The sequence below is a fragment of the Rattus rattus genome, chromosome 6, assembly GCF_011064425.1.
Source record: "Rattus rattus isolate New Zealand chromosome 6, Rrattus_CSIRO_v1, whole genome shotgun sequence".
NCBI lineage: Eukaryota > Metazoa > Chordata > Mammalia > Rodentia > Muridae > Rattus > Rattus rattus.
This window is the reverse complement of record NC_046159.1, coordinates 104,414,849-104,430,560: the sequence shown is the minus strand read 5'-3', so window position 1 is coordinate 104,430,560 and position 15,712 is coordinate 104,414,849. Positions and strand designations below refer to the sequence as shown.

The 15,712-nt window shown below is 43.4% G+C and overlaps 1 protein-coding gene and 1 pseudogene across 2 annotated transcripts in view; both read left to right on the top strand.

Moving 5' to 3' along the window:
• Nup205 (nucleoporin 205) overlaps positions 1 to 12,217 on the top strand; it is a 65,774-nt gene extending 53,557 nt beyond the window's left edge. For both annotated transcript variants that reach the window (XM_032906762.1, XM_032906761.1), the window contains exons 35-43: positions 595 to 721; positions 2,841 to 2,917; positions 4,891 to 5,019; positions 5,194 to 5,320; positions 8,205 to 8,371; positions 9,089 to 9,212; positions 9,641 to 9,769; positions 10,536 to 10,597; positions 11,872 to 12,217. In XM_032906762.1, the coding sequence (XP_032762653.1) occupies positions 595 to 721; positions 2,841 to 2,917; positions 4,891 to 5,019; positions 5,194 to 5,320; positions 8,205 to 8,371; positions 9,089 to 9,212; positions 9,641 to 9,769; positions 10,536 to 10,597; positions 11,872 to 12,024 (1,095 nt within the window). In that variant the 3' untranslated portion in view covers positions 12,025 to 12,217. The remainder of the gene's footprint in view (positions 1 to 594; positions 722 to 2,840; positions 2,918 to 4,890; positions 5,020 to 5,193; positions 5,321 to 8,204; positions 8,372 to 9,088; positions 9,213 to 9,640; positions 9,770 to 10,535; positions 10,598 to 11,871) is intronic.
• Positions 12,218 to 13,947: 1,730 nt separating this feature from the next.
• Positions 13,948 to 14,161, top strand: LOC116902895 (annotated as a pseudogene).
• The last annotated feature ends 1,551 nt before the right edge of the window (positions 14,162 to 15,712 follow it).

Below are 15,712 nucleotides of genomic sequence, written 5' to 3'. Positions count from 1 at the left end.
AATGAAATACTTTACAAAAATAAAGCGAGTGATGTGTCCTAGCAGTCTGCGATGCTTGTTTGGCCTTAGCTCTCATGGTGCTGCAAGTCTAGTCACGATGTTCCTGTGTGAGAGTGCTGAGGAGCCCTCCCTGGTGGTTCCATAGAACACCAAAGGCAGAAGTTTGGAGGGAAGAATTTCTCTTGTCCTTAGTAGCCTGCCAGAGAGAGACTGTAACAAAAACTTTTATGTGATTGAACTTTGCCACCCAAGTCCGACTTACATAGAAGGACTTCTTGATTCATTATACCCATTCATGTGAAATGCTCTTGATTCTTCTTAAGTAGTAAAAGAAGTAACATAGGTGTGTTCACAGAGTCTCCTAGTCATGGTGCCTGTCCTACCTCAGCACAGCCCTGCTATGCTCATAAGCAGACTGGAGTAGTTTAGCTCTGTGCTGACGTGGGTCACACTTCTGCTTTGAGAGGAATGAGCTGCACGTTCAGAAAGCTGCCGCTCTCTTGTTCTTCACTGTATGCAGCTGTTTACTAAAAAGATGAATTATACATGTATAATGCAAGTTCCTCCTTCTCCCTCTGTCTCTTGGCTGATTAGGTGCTGCAGTTTCTCGTTTCACATTCTGATACCATCCAAGCGATTCTGCGCTGCCAGGATGTTAGTGCTGGCTCTTTGCAGGAATTAGCCCTGCTGACAGGAATCATAAGTAAAGCAGCGCTTCCTGGTGAGTTGATTGTGTTGAATGCAATTAATTCTTTATGAACTGACACAGGCCCAATACAGTGAGAGTTTTATTACTTTACAGTTAGCTTGTGGAATTGGTACTGGTGACATTCAGCTGCCTTTATTTAAATAAGTTTTTATTAATATGAACTGTATAGTCAGAGAGTTAAAGTTCAAGGAGATATTAGCAAACATAAGAATCTCATCAGCTGTATTTGGTAACTACTGTTTCAAACACTGCATTGTATGTATTGGGGTAGCAGCATGTAGAGGTGATAGATGAGAACATCACCTTCCAACATGCTGGTTCAGAAGAATTTTACATGAGTTTAATAGGTTAAAGGCTTACTGATGAAAAAATAAAACTCTAGAAATTCCCCAAGAGTATAAAGAAATATTAGTTCTTAAAAGGATGCCATGATTAAGAAACTTGCTTAGGAAATGATGAACTTTTCCACCTTTTTCCCTTCAGTTTAATTTTTATACTGTGTAAATTCTAAAGTCAGCACCGGATGTGAGACCTGAGACAACAAGTTCTTTGTAATCCCACTCCAGCTGCAAGTCATTTTGTAATATTCCTGCTGTCTTCAGCTCTTCCTCCCTGGCCCTCACGAGTTTTCTTCTGGTTTATCTTTTGGCATTTTAAATTGTCACTGCAGGTCTCTTCTCTAAGGGAAGATGTGTGTTCACTGGGTTCCCTCATGTTTAAGGTTGTCTTGACTGCCACTGATCTTAAATGGTAGCACAGCCTAGTGACTTTCTTCTCCTTAGCACATGCAGTGTCAATGATAATGTGTTCATGTGCCAGGCGCTGCCCCTCCCCCAGCATTAAGAGGCCTAACTGTTAGTGTCCACATTTACAGGTGAGGGAACTGAAGCACAGAATGGTTAAGGAGTCCCAGGCAGTGTGGCTTCTGATCCTGTTGTTACCTTATCTAGACTACCTCTATTTCCATGAGGCAACCCTGGTCTACTGTCTCCAACACTTTCCCTCCTTGCAGATGTCTCTGTGAGCCCTCTGGCTGGAGAGTTGATAAAGGTTGGGTGCAGTTCCTGTCAGAGAAGTTGGACCCTTGTTGCTTTCAAGGAGACTTGGAGGTCTTCTCAGCCTGTGGACTGTGAGGGTTTCCACATTAGTCCAGGCCCCATAGAATGACTAAAACATTCCACCCTTCTTTCCTCCTCTATGTCCCAAAGTGCAGTGCAGGTGTTGTAAGGGCTTCCCCAGGTTTTCCCAAGCCTTAACCTCCTCAGTATGGTTCTTGAGGATTAGGTCTGCAAGGGTCCTGTGAGTATATCCTCTTTCCTCATGCGGCGTCTGTGGGTATGTGAGAGAAGGTGAACTTAGTCATGGTGCTTATCCTTGGAGCTTAGCACTTCTCTCTCTCTCTCTCTCTCTCTCTCTCTCTCTCTCTCTCTCTCTCTCTCTCTCTCTCTCTCTCCTTAGTTCTTACAGCATAAGTTAGTGGATCTCCTTCTCATCTTCTGCCTCCTCTTCTTCCTCCTCCTCCTCCTCTTCCTCTTCCTCCTCTTCTTTGTTAGAGATAGAAGGGTTAAAGTTCATTTGTCTTGAGTCATCATTACTTATGAAATACTTGATTTCTGATTTTAGAAAGTCTCAGCTTTTGTGGTTATAAGTAAAAGGTTTTCTTAAACATCTTAGGTTTTATCTTCTGTATATGTTTTGCCTTCGTGGATATCTGTGCACCCCTTGCATGCCTGGTACCCAAGGAAGCCAGACAAAGGGGTTAGATTTCCCAGGACTAGAGTTATAGGTGATTGTAAGCCACCATGTGGGTGCTGGGATATGAACCGTGGTCCTCTGGAAGAGCACCCAGTGCTCTTAACCTGTTATTAAGCCATTTCTCTAGCCCCTTTCTTAAACTTAAAAACTTAAACCTTTGAAAGTACCTACCTAGATTTTAGTTTGTGTGTAAATGCCCTTGTGCTAGTGTTGCTAACATACTTAACAGTCTTTGGAAGATTCTGTTTCTCAAAACTTTCATGGCAGGAGTCTGCTCATGCATGTGAAGAATAGAAAATGCCAGAAGCATTCTCTAGTTTGTGTTTTCATTTTAGCATGAAACTACATTTACACATATTCTATCTACATTTCTTAGGTATGTTAAATGAACTTGATGTAGATGTAAATGAAGGATCCTTAATGGAGCTCCAGGGACACATCGCAAGGTTTCAGGTAACTGACTTATTTCGTGAATTGCAGTTTTAGGGGCTGTGCCTGGACCAGAGTAGCCCCTTTCAGCTGAATCATCATCGGTTCTCTAATGACTCAATAACCTGCGTTGCCATGACTACTTGATTTTCCCCAGAATCACACATATTCTATCTATGTAAATGTTATTAATGAGTAAGCCATAAACAATTGTTCGTTTTACTTTTGTTTTTTCTTTGTTTGTTTTTTGAGAACAGTATTTTTATGCCCCTCTTGTGAACCTGAAACTCTTGTTTAGACCAAGTTGGCCTTGAACTTGCAGCAGTCTTCATTCCTCTGCTTCCAGTGTCCTGGAACTATAGGCATGCCCCAGCCTGCTGCTGTTTGCACTTTACACAGCATTTGTTGTCTGTTTTTTTCTTTTTCTTTTTTTCTTTCTTTTTTTTTTTTTAAGATTTATTTATTATAAATCTTAAATCTTGTGGTCTTCAGACACACCAGAAGAGGGCATTAGATCCCATTACAGATGGTTGTGAGCCACCATGTGGTTGCTGGGAATTGAACTCAGGACCTCTGGAAGAGTAGTCAGTGCTCCTAACCACTGAGCCATCTCTCCAGTCTGGCATTTGTTGTTCTTACATGGACAGTTGTCACTACTCAGACCCTTCACCCCTTGCTGTCTCTTGGGTTTTTGAGGCAGGGTCTCACGTAGCCAGTCTGGCCTTGAACTCTTGACTTCCTATCTTTGCATGCTAAGTGCTTTCCCTTTTCTAAAATTGGTTTTTAGATTGTTAATTTATCCTTAAATTTTTCATATGTATAATCTTCTTTTAGTATATTTAAACATATAAATTTATCAATTATGTATTTACCAAAGGCTTCTGAAGAGCCTACTGGCCTTCTTTGACCTAAACATTGTCCATCTTACTAGTTTTAAATAATTATAAGAATTTACATTCTGTCCTTTTAATACAATAATTTTCTTAACCTGTTACTTTTTTATAAACTATTTTTCCAAGTTTTCAAAAAATGCCAGGGCTAAGTAGAGGAGTGCAAGGCACTGGGTTTGAAATTCTCGTCCTGCATAGACGATGAAGAGTGTTGACTCATGTATCTGGTTTAGTTAGGTTCCAGTGCATGCACATGGTAGTTTTGACATTATATTATTAAATAACTATCCCAAAGGACTTAAATTCACTACCAAAACCTACCAAAAGTTTCCTCTTGTGTTCTTTCTTCATCAAAAGGGAGAAAAAGACCTTTGAGGTGCCTTCTGGGAATAGTGGAACCTATCTATTTTATCTGTGAAAGCAGTAAACCTTGGGAAAAGTACTTAGATTTCAGGCTAGCAATATTCATATTAGTTACTTTAAAATTAATACTTTACTTATTGTGTGTGTATGTGCACACATGTTGCATTGTGTATACTTAGAGGGCAGAGACTAACTTAAGGGAGTCTGTTCTCCTATATACAAGCCCCTGGGGTCAAATCCATATCATCAGGCTTGGCCGTGACCTGCTGAGGGGCTTGCCCACTGGCCTCACATCTGCATGTCATCTGCCAAGGCTGCCTGTAAATTCCCAGCCCTTTCAGGGAGTCAGGAGACAGGAGTTAGAGCCTTTTAAGTTTGAGTCCTGGGAGGCAGAGCAGGTTAGTTGCCTTCTTAGTAAACGTTTCATTTATTTATTAACTTGTATTTTGCTTTGTAACTTTGATAAAGAATTATTCAATATTTTTATATACAACATAAATTTTCTTCACAAGCATCTAGATTTTATTGAGAATTCTTTGTGGAAAAAGTTTAGTATTTCCCTTTGCACAAAGATAAATCTTAGCAAGCTTACCTTACTGGTCTCAGTAGGAAGTAAGATATTGGGTGCTTTCAAGAATAATTCCACCACCTACTGAATTCCTCTTCCTCTCTCCCTCAAGAGAAAGGAGGTCACTAATGCCGAGCACTTCACCCTGAAGTGAACGACATGTCTGTTCTCTTTAGCGCCAGTGCCTAGGCCTACTGAGTCGCTTCGGTGGCTCTGACAGACTGCGGCAGTTTAAACTCCAAGAAGATAATGTGGAGGGAGACAGGTTGAGCAAGAAAGATGAAATTGAGCTGGCCATGCAGCAGGTAAGAAGGGGTAAAAATTGTGTACCTGAAGTTTTTATGGTTTTGGAAAGTTTGACAAAAATAGCAGTTGTGTGTAATTTCACAAATTGGCTTTGTTTTCCTGCAGTCTAGATTTCTGTGACTTCGGGGAGTTTTTAGCCTAACGTTTTAGTTGCTCCTTTTCTTCCATCGTAGATTTGTGCCAATGTAATGGAATATTGCCATTCGTTCATGCAGCAGAACTCCCCTAACCTCCAGAATGCTGTGTGTCTCTTCACCCCTAGCCTTTCCGAGACGGTTAACAGAGATGGAGCACGGCAAGGTGAGGCCCAGCATGCTTAGGCTGAGGTGCAGCTCTGCACCTTGGCTCTAGGGAGATGCAGTTTGTTCTTGTAGAGTTACTAATGTGGAAATTTTAAAATGACTTTAAAGCTAGTGTGGGGGGTAGGGTTGTCAGATCTGTGTGTGAGGGGAGCATAGAGGTAAGGAAAGTCTTAGGAGTTTTGAGGCTTCCTGTGGAGCAAGCATAGTTTTACATAATACCAGAGACCCCAAAGAAGGTACCTAAGATTGGAGAGGAAGCTGGCTGGGTGTAAAGTGAATACACAGTAAGTTAACGTTGTATGCTGAATCCGTTCATGCTGTGTCCAAAGTGGGTTATGTATCACAGCTCTGATTTTCTGTCACATGACAGTAAACTTTTAGGTGCTAGGTAGACTGACTTAACCTCTGGTATCTTCAAAAGACAGTATGGAAGGTCAAGATTGTGGGTTGGTTGTCATCCTGGAAACACAAAAGACAAAACTGTTGGATACTGGTTTAGTCGTAATGAAATAGGATGATTATTTCCAAGGAAGCATACCAGTTTGCTGCGTGGAAGGAGAATCCATGGGAGAATCTCTAATCTTTGTGTGCCCTTACCAGCATGAAGGGAAAATTCTCTTTCTGGCCCAGGTAGCTTAATTAGTTTGGGTATAGAATGATTAAGAAGCCTGTCCAGAGATCCCTTTTGATTGAAAGTCACCTACCAGTGACTTTCTTGTTTTTGTTCTTTTTGGCAGTGTTTCCCTATGTACCCCAGGCTATTCTTAAACTAAATTTGTAGCCCAGGATATTCCTAAACTCATTGTTCCTTTGCACCCTCACTGGAAGGTAGCCAAGTAAAAGGCAAGTTGCTTTGTTTTGCTCCCAAAGGAATTGTCGAGTGAGACAAGGTAAAATTAAATCCAGTTAAGTTTTCGAGTTGGGAGAATGACTTTCAGTTGTCAGTTCAGTAGCCAGAACAGTACAGATTAGAAGTAAATACATGTAACGGAACCAGTGGGTGAAATGAGAATTGTTTCACTTTGGATGAAGAACTCCTAACAGTTATATGGTTTGTGGGGCTGGAGAGGAGGCTCAGCAGATATGAACACGCACTGTTCTTAAGAGGATCCAGCTTCAGTTCATGGCACCACCGTGGTGACTCACACAACATGCACATGCAACATGTGCAAATACAGACATGTAGGCAAAACACTCATACATATAAAATAAATCTTTAAAAGGTTGATATGGGTGGGCGTGTAGTTTTCATAAAGCTTAGATCTTTACCTAATAAAGAAAGGGTGTGAGTTTATGCAGTGCTAGGGGTCAAACCCAGGACTTCACGCATACCAACAAGCACCCTGGGCCACTTAGCTTCATCTCCTGCTCTGGATTTGATCTTCCAAACAAATGTAATTATATATTATAACTTGTCATAATATAACTTACTAACTAGGCATCTTCCCTCCTGTGTGAATCCAAGGCCTTACATGAGTAACTTGCTCTGTGTATGCCTGTTCATTATGTGAACAATAATGGAATTGAACCAGACTAGCACACAGCCTTCCACTTTTAAACTCCAGAATGTCCCAAAGTCAAGTGGCAGCCACTGCACTCTCCTCATTGGCATTGAGAACTTACTGTATTCCTTCTTCCTTGGAATTAATGTTCTATTACTATTAAATTATTTTAGATAAAAGCTATAATTAGGGCTTAATAACTAGAATATATGGTATTATGTTAAGAATGCTAGTTTTTATAACCACTCAGAGTTTGTATGCTGTGATGCTAAAGAAATAGATTTCTATCTTTGGCCAGGATACCGATGCCTGAACTTTCACATTACTATGATTTAGTAAATATAAATAAAGATTTATAGCCTACCTTTGTATTTCTTAAGTAAATGTAAATGAATAAACACTTGGTTTTAATTTAAAAAAGGGTACTCATGAGCGGCGTTTCGTGACTCTCACAGACCCAAGCTGTGTGCACATAGACTGCAGCAGCTCTTAGCCTCTTCATCTCTGAACTAATGAGGGCTTCACTCTTCTTCAAGGTTGACTTTTTTTTTTTCTTCCTTAAATTACTTATTCACTTTACATCCTGATCACAACCCCCTCCCACCTCTCCTCCCAGTCTTACCCTCATTCCCCTCTACTTCTCAAGGGGAGGTTCCCCCATGGGTGCCAACCCACCCTGGCATCTCAAACCACAACAGGACTAAGCATCCTCTCCCACTGAGGCCAGACAAAACAGCCCAGCTAGGGCAAAGGGACCCAAAGGCAGGCAACAGAGCCAGAGACAGCCCTTGCTCCAGTCGTTAGGGGACCCCCGGGAAGACCAAGCTGTGTATCTGCTACATCTGTGTAGGTGGCCTAGATCCCGCCCTTGTATGCTGGTGGTTCAGTCTCTGTGAACCTCCATGGGCTTGAGATTGGTTTTTATCTCATGCAAGGATGTTTTGCCTGCCTGCTTGTCTGAGCCTTTGTGTGTACTGCCTTTGGAGGCCAGGAGAGGGCATCAGATCTTCTGGAACTGGAGTTACAGAAGGCACTTGTTAGCTACCATGTGGGTGCTAGGAATCAAACTGGCTTCTTCTGGAAAAGTAGTCAGTGCTTTTAGCCACTAAGCCTTCTCTCCAGCCCCTAAATGTAATTTTGAGTTGTTATTAATCATAGCCTACATGACCTAAATTGCAGAGCATCTTTAATTTTTATAGATGGCAGGGTAAGAGGGAACTGCATTCTGTGTGTGTTGAGCCCTGTGATTTCCCAGATGTAGGAATTACCTGTGTAATTTGTGGTAGTAGAAGACTTCATTCACGTTCTCTCCCCTTTTAAAACCAATGAAATCCATAGAAAACGTGTTTGAACACAACACTGTTTTCTTTTACCTATTAGATACCCAGGTTCCAGTCGTTCCATACTGGCGCCTGCCTGGCTTGGGCATTATTATCTACCTGCTGAAACAGAGTGCCAGCGATTTCTTTAGCTATTATGACAGTCACCGTCGCAGTGTCAACAAGCTGCAGAATGTAGAACAACTTCCTCCAGATGAGATAAAAGAGGTATGAATCTTTAATGAACCGTGAGGCCTGAAAAGTCACTGCTCTACCTCAGGGGCCCAGGTACTGGCTTGGGCTCAGGAGCAGCAGTGATATACTCCCTGCTTCTAAGGGATCTGCAGTGGTTTTTCTGTGCCATGTGCCCTGTGCGCACAGAAATCTTAGCTCAGAAACAGCCCATGGCTCTTTTCAAGAAAACAGGAGTGGCTGCCCCACCTGATAAGGAGCTCCCAGGAAGTTGTCCGAAGCTGCAGAGAAGTGGGGCTTGCTGTTACAGACGCTTTTGCAGTAGGACCTGGGAAGTTGTCTTTGAGTCTTCAGCATCTTCATGTTTTAGTGAGGTTTCCAAACAGGTGTGATGCGTGCCAGTTCTGATCACGTAAGTCTGGTACATGTCCGCCATTCCACCTCCTCCAGAAGATACTGACAAATGCCCGCTTCCCACACACCACTGGAAAGGGCTTTTGTTTTCATCTAGTGGGACCCTGAGGGCTGCTAGACCTAGGAGGTTGTAAGTGTCTGTTGAACAGACTTGCAAAGGCAGCAGGTAAACATTCATGTGGAAATTGACTGCTTTTTTAACTCTCATGTTTGTGACTAAACTTTTGTCCACAAGGTAGTGTGAATACATTTAAGTGTTTTCACAGTTTTTACTATACTGACCTGCTCATAGTAGATCATTTTAAGTTGTTATAATGTATACTTCTTTCTTCTCCTTAGTTATGCCAGTCTGTGATGCCTGCTGGCATTGATAAAATCTCTACGGCGCAGAAGTGTGTCTTAGCAAGACGGCGTCTGGTGAAGCTGATCAACAACCGAGCCAAACTACTGTCCCTCTGCTCTTGTATCCTTCTGCGTCACAGCCCGCGTGCAGACCCTAAAATGTGCTGCACTTAACGTTATGCAGCTGGAATCACATGGGAAGGGACTTAAGTACTATTCTGTGGCCTGTCTTTTTTGGTGTGTTTCCATATGCTGTTTTTATTCTCACCTTGTAGAGTAGCAAGGAGCACTATAAAATACCCAGACGCTTTCTGCATGGGCAAGTGGCCAGTGCACAGCACCCTGTGGGCCCCACTCCCATAGCTCACTCCATTTGTGACGCATGTTCAGTGGAACTCCATCCTTGTCTCTTAGACCAACTTCATGGTGGATAATTAAGCACAGCCTCTTCCTTTTCTCCTTCCCAGAATCCAGTTTGTTAAAAAAAAAAAAACAAAAAACAAAAAACCAAAAAGCTTGGTTACATTCTTCTTTAATCTGAACTCCCAGATATCATCGAGACCTGCCTGTTTATTCTTTGGCGCCATCTGGAGTATTACTTGTTACATTGCACGCCAATGGATTCCCAAGATTCACTGTTTGCCTCTAGGACTTTACTTAAAAGCAGAAGACTACAGGGTAAGCTGTTCTCAAAACAAATGAGCCAGACGTGTATACATTTTAGGGCCCTGAAAAGCCAGATACTCCTTTCTCTTGTCCTGTCCTGTCCTGTCCTGTCCTGTCCTGTCCTGTCCTGTCCTGTCCTGTCCTGTCCTGTCCTTTCCTTTCCTTTCCTTTCCTTTCCTTTCCTTTCCTTTCCTTTCCTTTCCTTTCCTTTCCTTTCCTTTCCTTTCCTTTCCTTTCCTTTCCTTTCCTTTCCTTAAGGAAGGTCTTGTTTTGTTGTCCACATGGGTCCTAAAATCCTGGACTTAATTGATCCAGTCTCCTGAGTAGCTGGACCGTGGATGTACAGCACTAATCACTCCGAGTGACCTTAATGTTATGTGTCTCAGATAACTTGGTGAACTGAGTGCTGGAGAGCTAAATAGTAAACACAACTGCTTTTGTGTCTTATTTTCTGCCCCAATGGGAAATATTCTGGAGCCTGTTCACGGGTTGTCCTTCATTTTCCTTTAGTAGGTTTGCCTTTGCTGTAGAGACACCAGAAGGACAGACACAGGCCATTGTTCCTGTGCTGGGTGGGCTCTGAGCCGATGCACATGCATTAGACTCCTAGGGAAGGGTGGGACCTGTCCTGCACTGGAATGTGCTCCTCAGGTTTCCTTCCTGTGCTCGGCTCAGCCTCAGACCCCCATCACCCCGTCGTGGGCAGTGCCTCTGTTGTGCAGGGGACGCGCCTGCAGAGCTGCTTCCCGCTCTCTTATCTCCAATTCCTTTTCCTCAGAGCCCAATCTGGACTTCAGCAGAAGTGGACTGGCTCAAGTGAACCAGCACGATATAGACCAGGTAAGGCTCTGTCACCATACATTGTTTTCTCTAGAAGAGGAAAGTTGTTAAAACAGAAAGTAACCATTCCTTTCATTCCCTAAAGACACTTTTTTAAAAAAGAACACACACACACACACACACACACACATATATATATGAGAAAGTGTCTTTGTATATGTATGTGTGCCATGTGTGTGCCTGACACCTTGGTAGGCCGCAGGTGGGTGTCAGTTAGAGGTAGCTGTGAGCTGCCTGACACGGGTATTAGAAATGGAATCCTGCTTCTCTGTAAGGGGAGCAAGTGTCCCTAGCATAGTGTCTCTAGCCTGGCACTCACTCTTTTTTTTTTTTTTTTTTTTCCGGAGCTGGGGACCGAACCCAGGGCCTTGGCCTTTCTAGGCAAGCGCTTTACCACTGAGCTAAATCCCCAACCCCCTGGCACTCATTCTTAACCAAATAAAATAAAGATTTATTTTATGTATGCGTTTTGCTTGCACGTTTTTCTGTGCACACGTGTGTGCCTGCTGCCCACAGAAGTCAGGAAAGTGCATGAGGACCCCTGGGACTGAAGTTTTACAGGTGGTTGTGAGCTGCCATGTGGGTGCTGGGAATTGAGCCCAGGTCTTCTGGAAGAGATCCTCTCAACCACTGAGCCATCTTTCAAGCCCCTTAACAACTTTTGGTATGACCTTTAGAAGCTATTTTTTTATATGTATATCATTATCTCAGCATCAACAGTTGTTGCTATTTAAGAAATATCTTTAATTTATATACATTTGTACAGGAATTAAAATGACAAGAAAACATTCTGATGTAGAAATATAAATTTTTAATGAATTTGGTACGCCATTACAAAAACCTGATAGTATTTACATTAGAAAGTGCCTTTTGTAGGTATAAGTGTGGGTAAGGTGAGTGGGGACAGCGGTGGTGCTGGGTTTCAGTGAAACCCAAGGCCTTGCACATGGTAGGCAGATAGATACTCTGCCTCTGAACTCAGCTTACTGTGTGTGAGAGAGGCTGCATTACTGGGTGTCCCAGGGTGGGCGGTACCCAAGAGGGTCTTTCCCCTTCTCTGAGGAGAAGGGGAGGGGGGTAGTAGGGGAGGAGTTTATAAAAGGAGGACTGGGAGGAGAGGAGGGACAGGTGGGGTGTGACAATTGGGATGTAAAGTGAATAAATAGATTTTAAAAAGATTATAGAAAAAAGAATAGTGTAGCTGTTGTGAATCGGGAGACTTAGAATGCGATGCCTGGAATCAGTGCTAACAGGGGTATCTCTGCTGCCTCCAGCTGCAGTCTGATGCCATCAACGCTTTTGGAGAATCACTGCAAAAGAAACTGCTTGACATCGAAGGGTTGTATTCAAAAGTTCGATCTCGCTATAGCTTCATACAGGCTCTTGTCAGACGTATCCGTGGTCTGCTGAGGATATCAAGGAACTGAGAACTGTGCTTGCTTTCTGATTGGAAGAGATGAACTGAGGAAAACCATCTCTTTTTTTATAGATGACTTTATTTCTAAATTATGACCAGAAGATATTTTGCTATTTCTTTCTTTATATATGGACATCTTTTCTGTAAACCTCTGCTTCATTTCACCCTTTCTTGTGAACAATAAAATACTTTTTAAAAAATAACTAAGCAAGTGTATGTTCAGCCTTTTGAAATTACTGATATTCTTCACATAAAGACGTTTCGATGCCCATGGTTTTCCTGGGGAGAGATTCCAGCAGCAGTTTGTTTTCAGACATTGTGCGTACTTCACGCCTCTGCGGTGCTCAGGTCCTCTGACCGAGTGGGTAATGATCTACAGCCACGCTTGTGCCATGAACAGTCAAACTCTCCTAGAAGTAGCCTCAGCCTTTCCTGCATTTCAAACCTGTCTTTGTTTCTTTGAAAATATCCTGAGTGAAGTGACTCAGACCAAAAGGACATGGATGGAATATACTCACTAATAAACGGCTATTAGCCAAAAAGTACAGAATACCCAGGGTACGATCTACGGAACTCAAGAAGATTAACAAGCTGAAGGGCCCAAGTCAGGATGCTTCAGTCCCACTTGGGAGGGAGAAGAAAGCAATCTCGGGGACAGAGAGAAGGAGGGACCTGGGGAGGAGAGGGGACAGGGAGGGGAAAAGGGGAACATGATCAGGGGGATGGGGACAGGAGTGAAGCCATGAGAGCCAGCAGAATGGATGGAAACAGGCAACCTCGGGAGGTGGGGGTTGGGGGGCTCTCTAGACTTGGAAGGTGAGAGGCTCTCACGACTCAAAAGGGAGGGATGAAATGCCCAACAGTGGGGAGAGGGAACTATAGAGTCCACCTCCAGTAGAAAGACAGGGCATCAAGTGAGGGATGGGGTTACCATCCCACAGTCAGAAACTCTGACCCAGAATTATTCCTGTGTGAAAGAACTGCAGGAACAAAAATGGAGAAGAGACTAGGGGAAAGGAGGTCCAGTGACAGGCCCAACTTGGGATCCATCTCAAGGAGCCTAGCATGGCTGCCTTCTGAGAGGCCCAACAAGCAGCTGACTGAGACAGAAGCAGATACTTAACCCCAACCTTTGGGGTCCCCTGTGGTTGAGTTAGGGAAAGCCTGGAAGAAGCTGAGGAAGAAGGAGGGCAACCCCATAGGAAGACCAGCAGTCTCAACTAACCTGGACCCCCAAGATCTCTCAGATACTAAGCCACCAGCCAGGCAGCATGCACTAGCTGGTAACCACACCCACCCCCGACACACACACACACACACACACACACACACACACACACACAACAAAGGTCTGCCTGGTCTGGCCTCTGTGAGAGAAGACATACCTAACCCTTTAGAGACTTGAGGCCCCAGAGGTTAGGGAGGCCTGGTGCGGGTGGAGCTGGGGTGGGAATGTCCTCTTGGACTGGGGTAGACAGGGGGGCTGGGGGGTTGGGGGTGGGTAACAACTGGACTATAAAAAGAAAAGAATTGGGACAATTCATCTGCCTATATTCTCATTCATGTGATTGCCACAATGAAAAGATTAATCACTGAAAAGATTACATAATTGCTATTTTTCCTTCCCGCAGCAGCTTTAGCCTGATACATAAGAGGCTGCTGAGAGGGCTGAGGCCTGGTTTACATAGAAGCAGAGCATTAGTCTGAGTTCCGTGCCATTATGGTTGATGACTTTTGTTTTTAAATCTTTAAACAAAATTTCTATAGCTTTTAAGCATCTTCATTAAAAGACTTGGTCATTGTTACAGTTTGAAAGTAATTTGCTGCCCACCAGCTAAACAACAGCTGTTAGCTAGAAAACATCTGGTTAGAAGGCACCTGTCTGGGGCTTGGAGAGCACGGGTGCTGATGCCAGAGTGGAGTGCCCATCGCCATGCCTCGGAAAATTGAGGAAATCAAGGATTTTCTACTCACAGCCTGGCAGAAGGATGCCAAGTCTGCCAAGATCAAGAAGAACAAGGATAATGTGAAGTTCAAGGTTCGCTGTAGCCGGTACCTTTACACCCTGGTTATCACAGACAAGGAGAAGGCAGAGAAGCAGAAGCAGTCCCTGCCCCACAGGTTTGGCAGTGAAGGAGCTGAAATGAACCATATCTCTGCTATTAAAAACCCCGACAAATTAAAAAAAAATCAACAACAAACAAACAAAAAACAACATGCCTGGGCTCGAGAACTGGCTCAGGGGTTAAGAGCACTGACTGCTCTTCCAGAGGACCTGAGTTCAATTCCCAGCAACCACATGGTGGCTCACAACCATCTATAATGGGATCTGATGCCCTCTTCTGAAGACTGTTAAAGTGTACTCACATAAAATAAAAATCTTAAAAAAAAAAAAAAGAAAAAGAAAGAAAAAAAGAGGAAAAAGGCCCACATCTTAGGAAGACCTGTAACTGGATCCAAAGGACCTTCCTGCCTGTGGCTTCACTGGCTCGCTTGTCTTTTATGATCCTGGGATGAACCTAAGGCCTCCCTCATGGTAGACAGATGCTCTGCCACTGACATCCAGCCATTGTCTGCTACCAAGAACACAGCATTGGGCGGGCAGCAAGATAGCTCAGTGCATAAAGGTGTTTGCTGCGAAGTCTGCTGCCCCGAATTTGAATTTTGGAATGCGCCTAGTAGAGGGAGAGAACTAACTCAAGCATGCTATCCTCTGTGTACATGGTGGCATGAGAGCACCCACATACAGGTAACTGAATGACGCCTACTGAGAATTGTGTGAGTCCATGATAGATACAGGGCTTCTGAGGGAAACCATAGTATGTGCAGGGTTGGAGAACAGCTTGGGGCAATCAGTTCTTTTCACCACGAGGGTTTTGGGCTGTTGAGCTTGGTGGAGAGTGCCTTTAAGCACCGTGCCATTTACTGCCCCAGCATTACCTTATTTTCTCACCAGAAGTGCAGGGACGAACTGAGAGGTCAGCAGGGCAGTGGGAAAATGTGTGGGAGGGAGTGATGCAGCAGCAGTCGCACAACTGACCAGAATTGCTACTTCGTGCAGCAGTGGGTAACCACTGAGCTACCTCTCCAGCCTGCTGAAATGATTCCTAAGCACATTTTCATTAACTAATATCATTTCCATGTTTTAGACATTATACTATAAAGCTCAACGCTTTCTAATATTTCTTTTGCATTCAGATTTCCTCCGTTGTCTTTAAAACTCAGTTTAGAATCACATGAAGCTGGGCGCAAGTTCCAGGACAGCCAGTGCTACACAGAAACCCTGTCTGTCTCAGGAAAACCTTTAAAAAAAAGAGGCATATTTATTTACCTCTTTAATCATCTGTATCTGCAACCATTGGTGTTCCCCTTTTCCTAAGAGGGTGAGAAGTTGACAGGTTTCAGCTGTTTAGAAAGAGCTTTATTATATGCTTGCCTTTTCATTAGATTCGTGTTAAGTATCTTCCTCCAGGATCAACGTGACAGATGACAATTATGCCCTCTGCGTATCTCATCAGATGTTCACATCGATGTGTCCCATGAACATTTCGGTTAAATATAAAGGTTACCTTCCACTGGAGTAACTGACTTGTGGGCCATACTTTCAGGCTGAATATCGCAGTCCCAGGACAACCTCTAGTCGTTGAATTACTTCTTTCAATAAGTTATTTAAAAGTTGTATGCCGTTTCAATTTAAA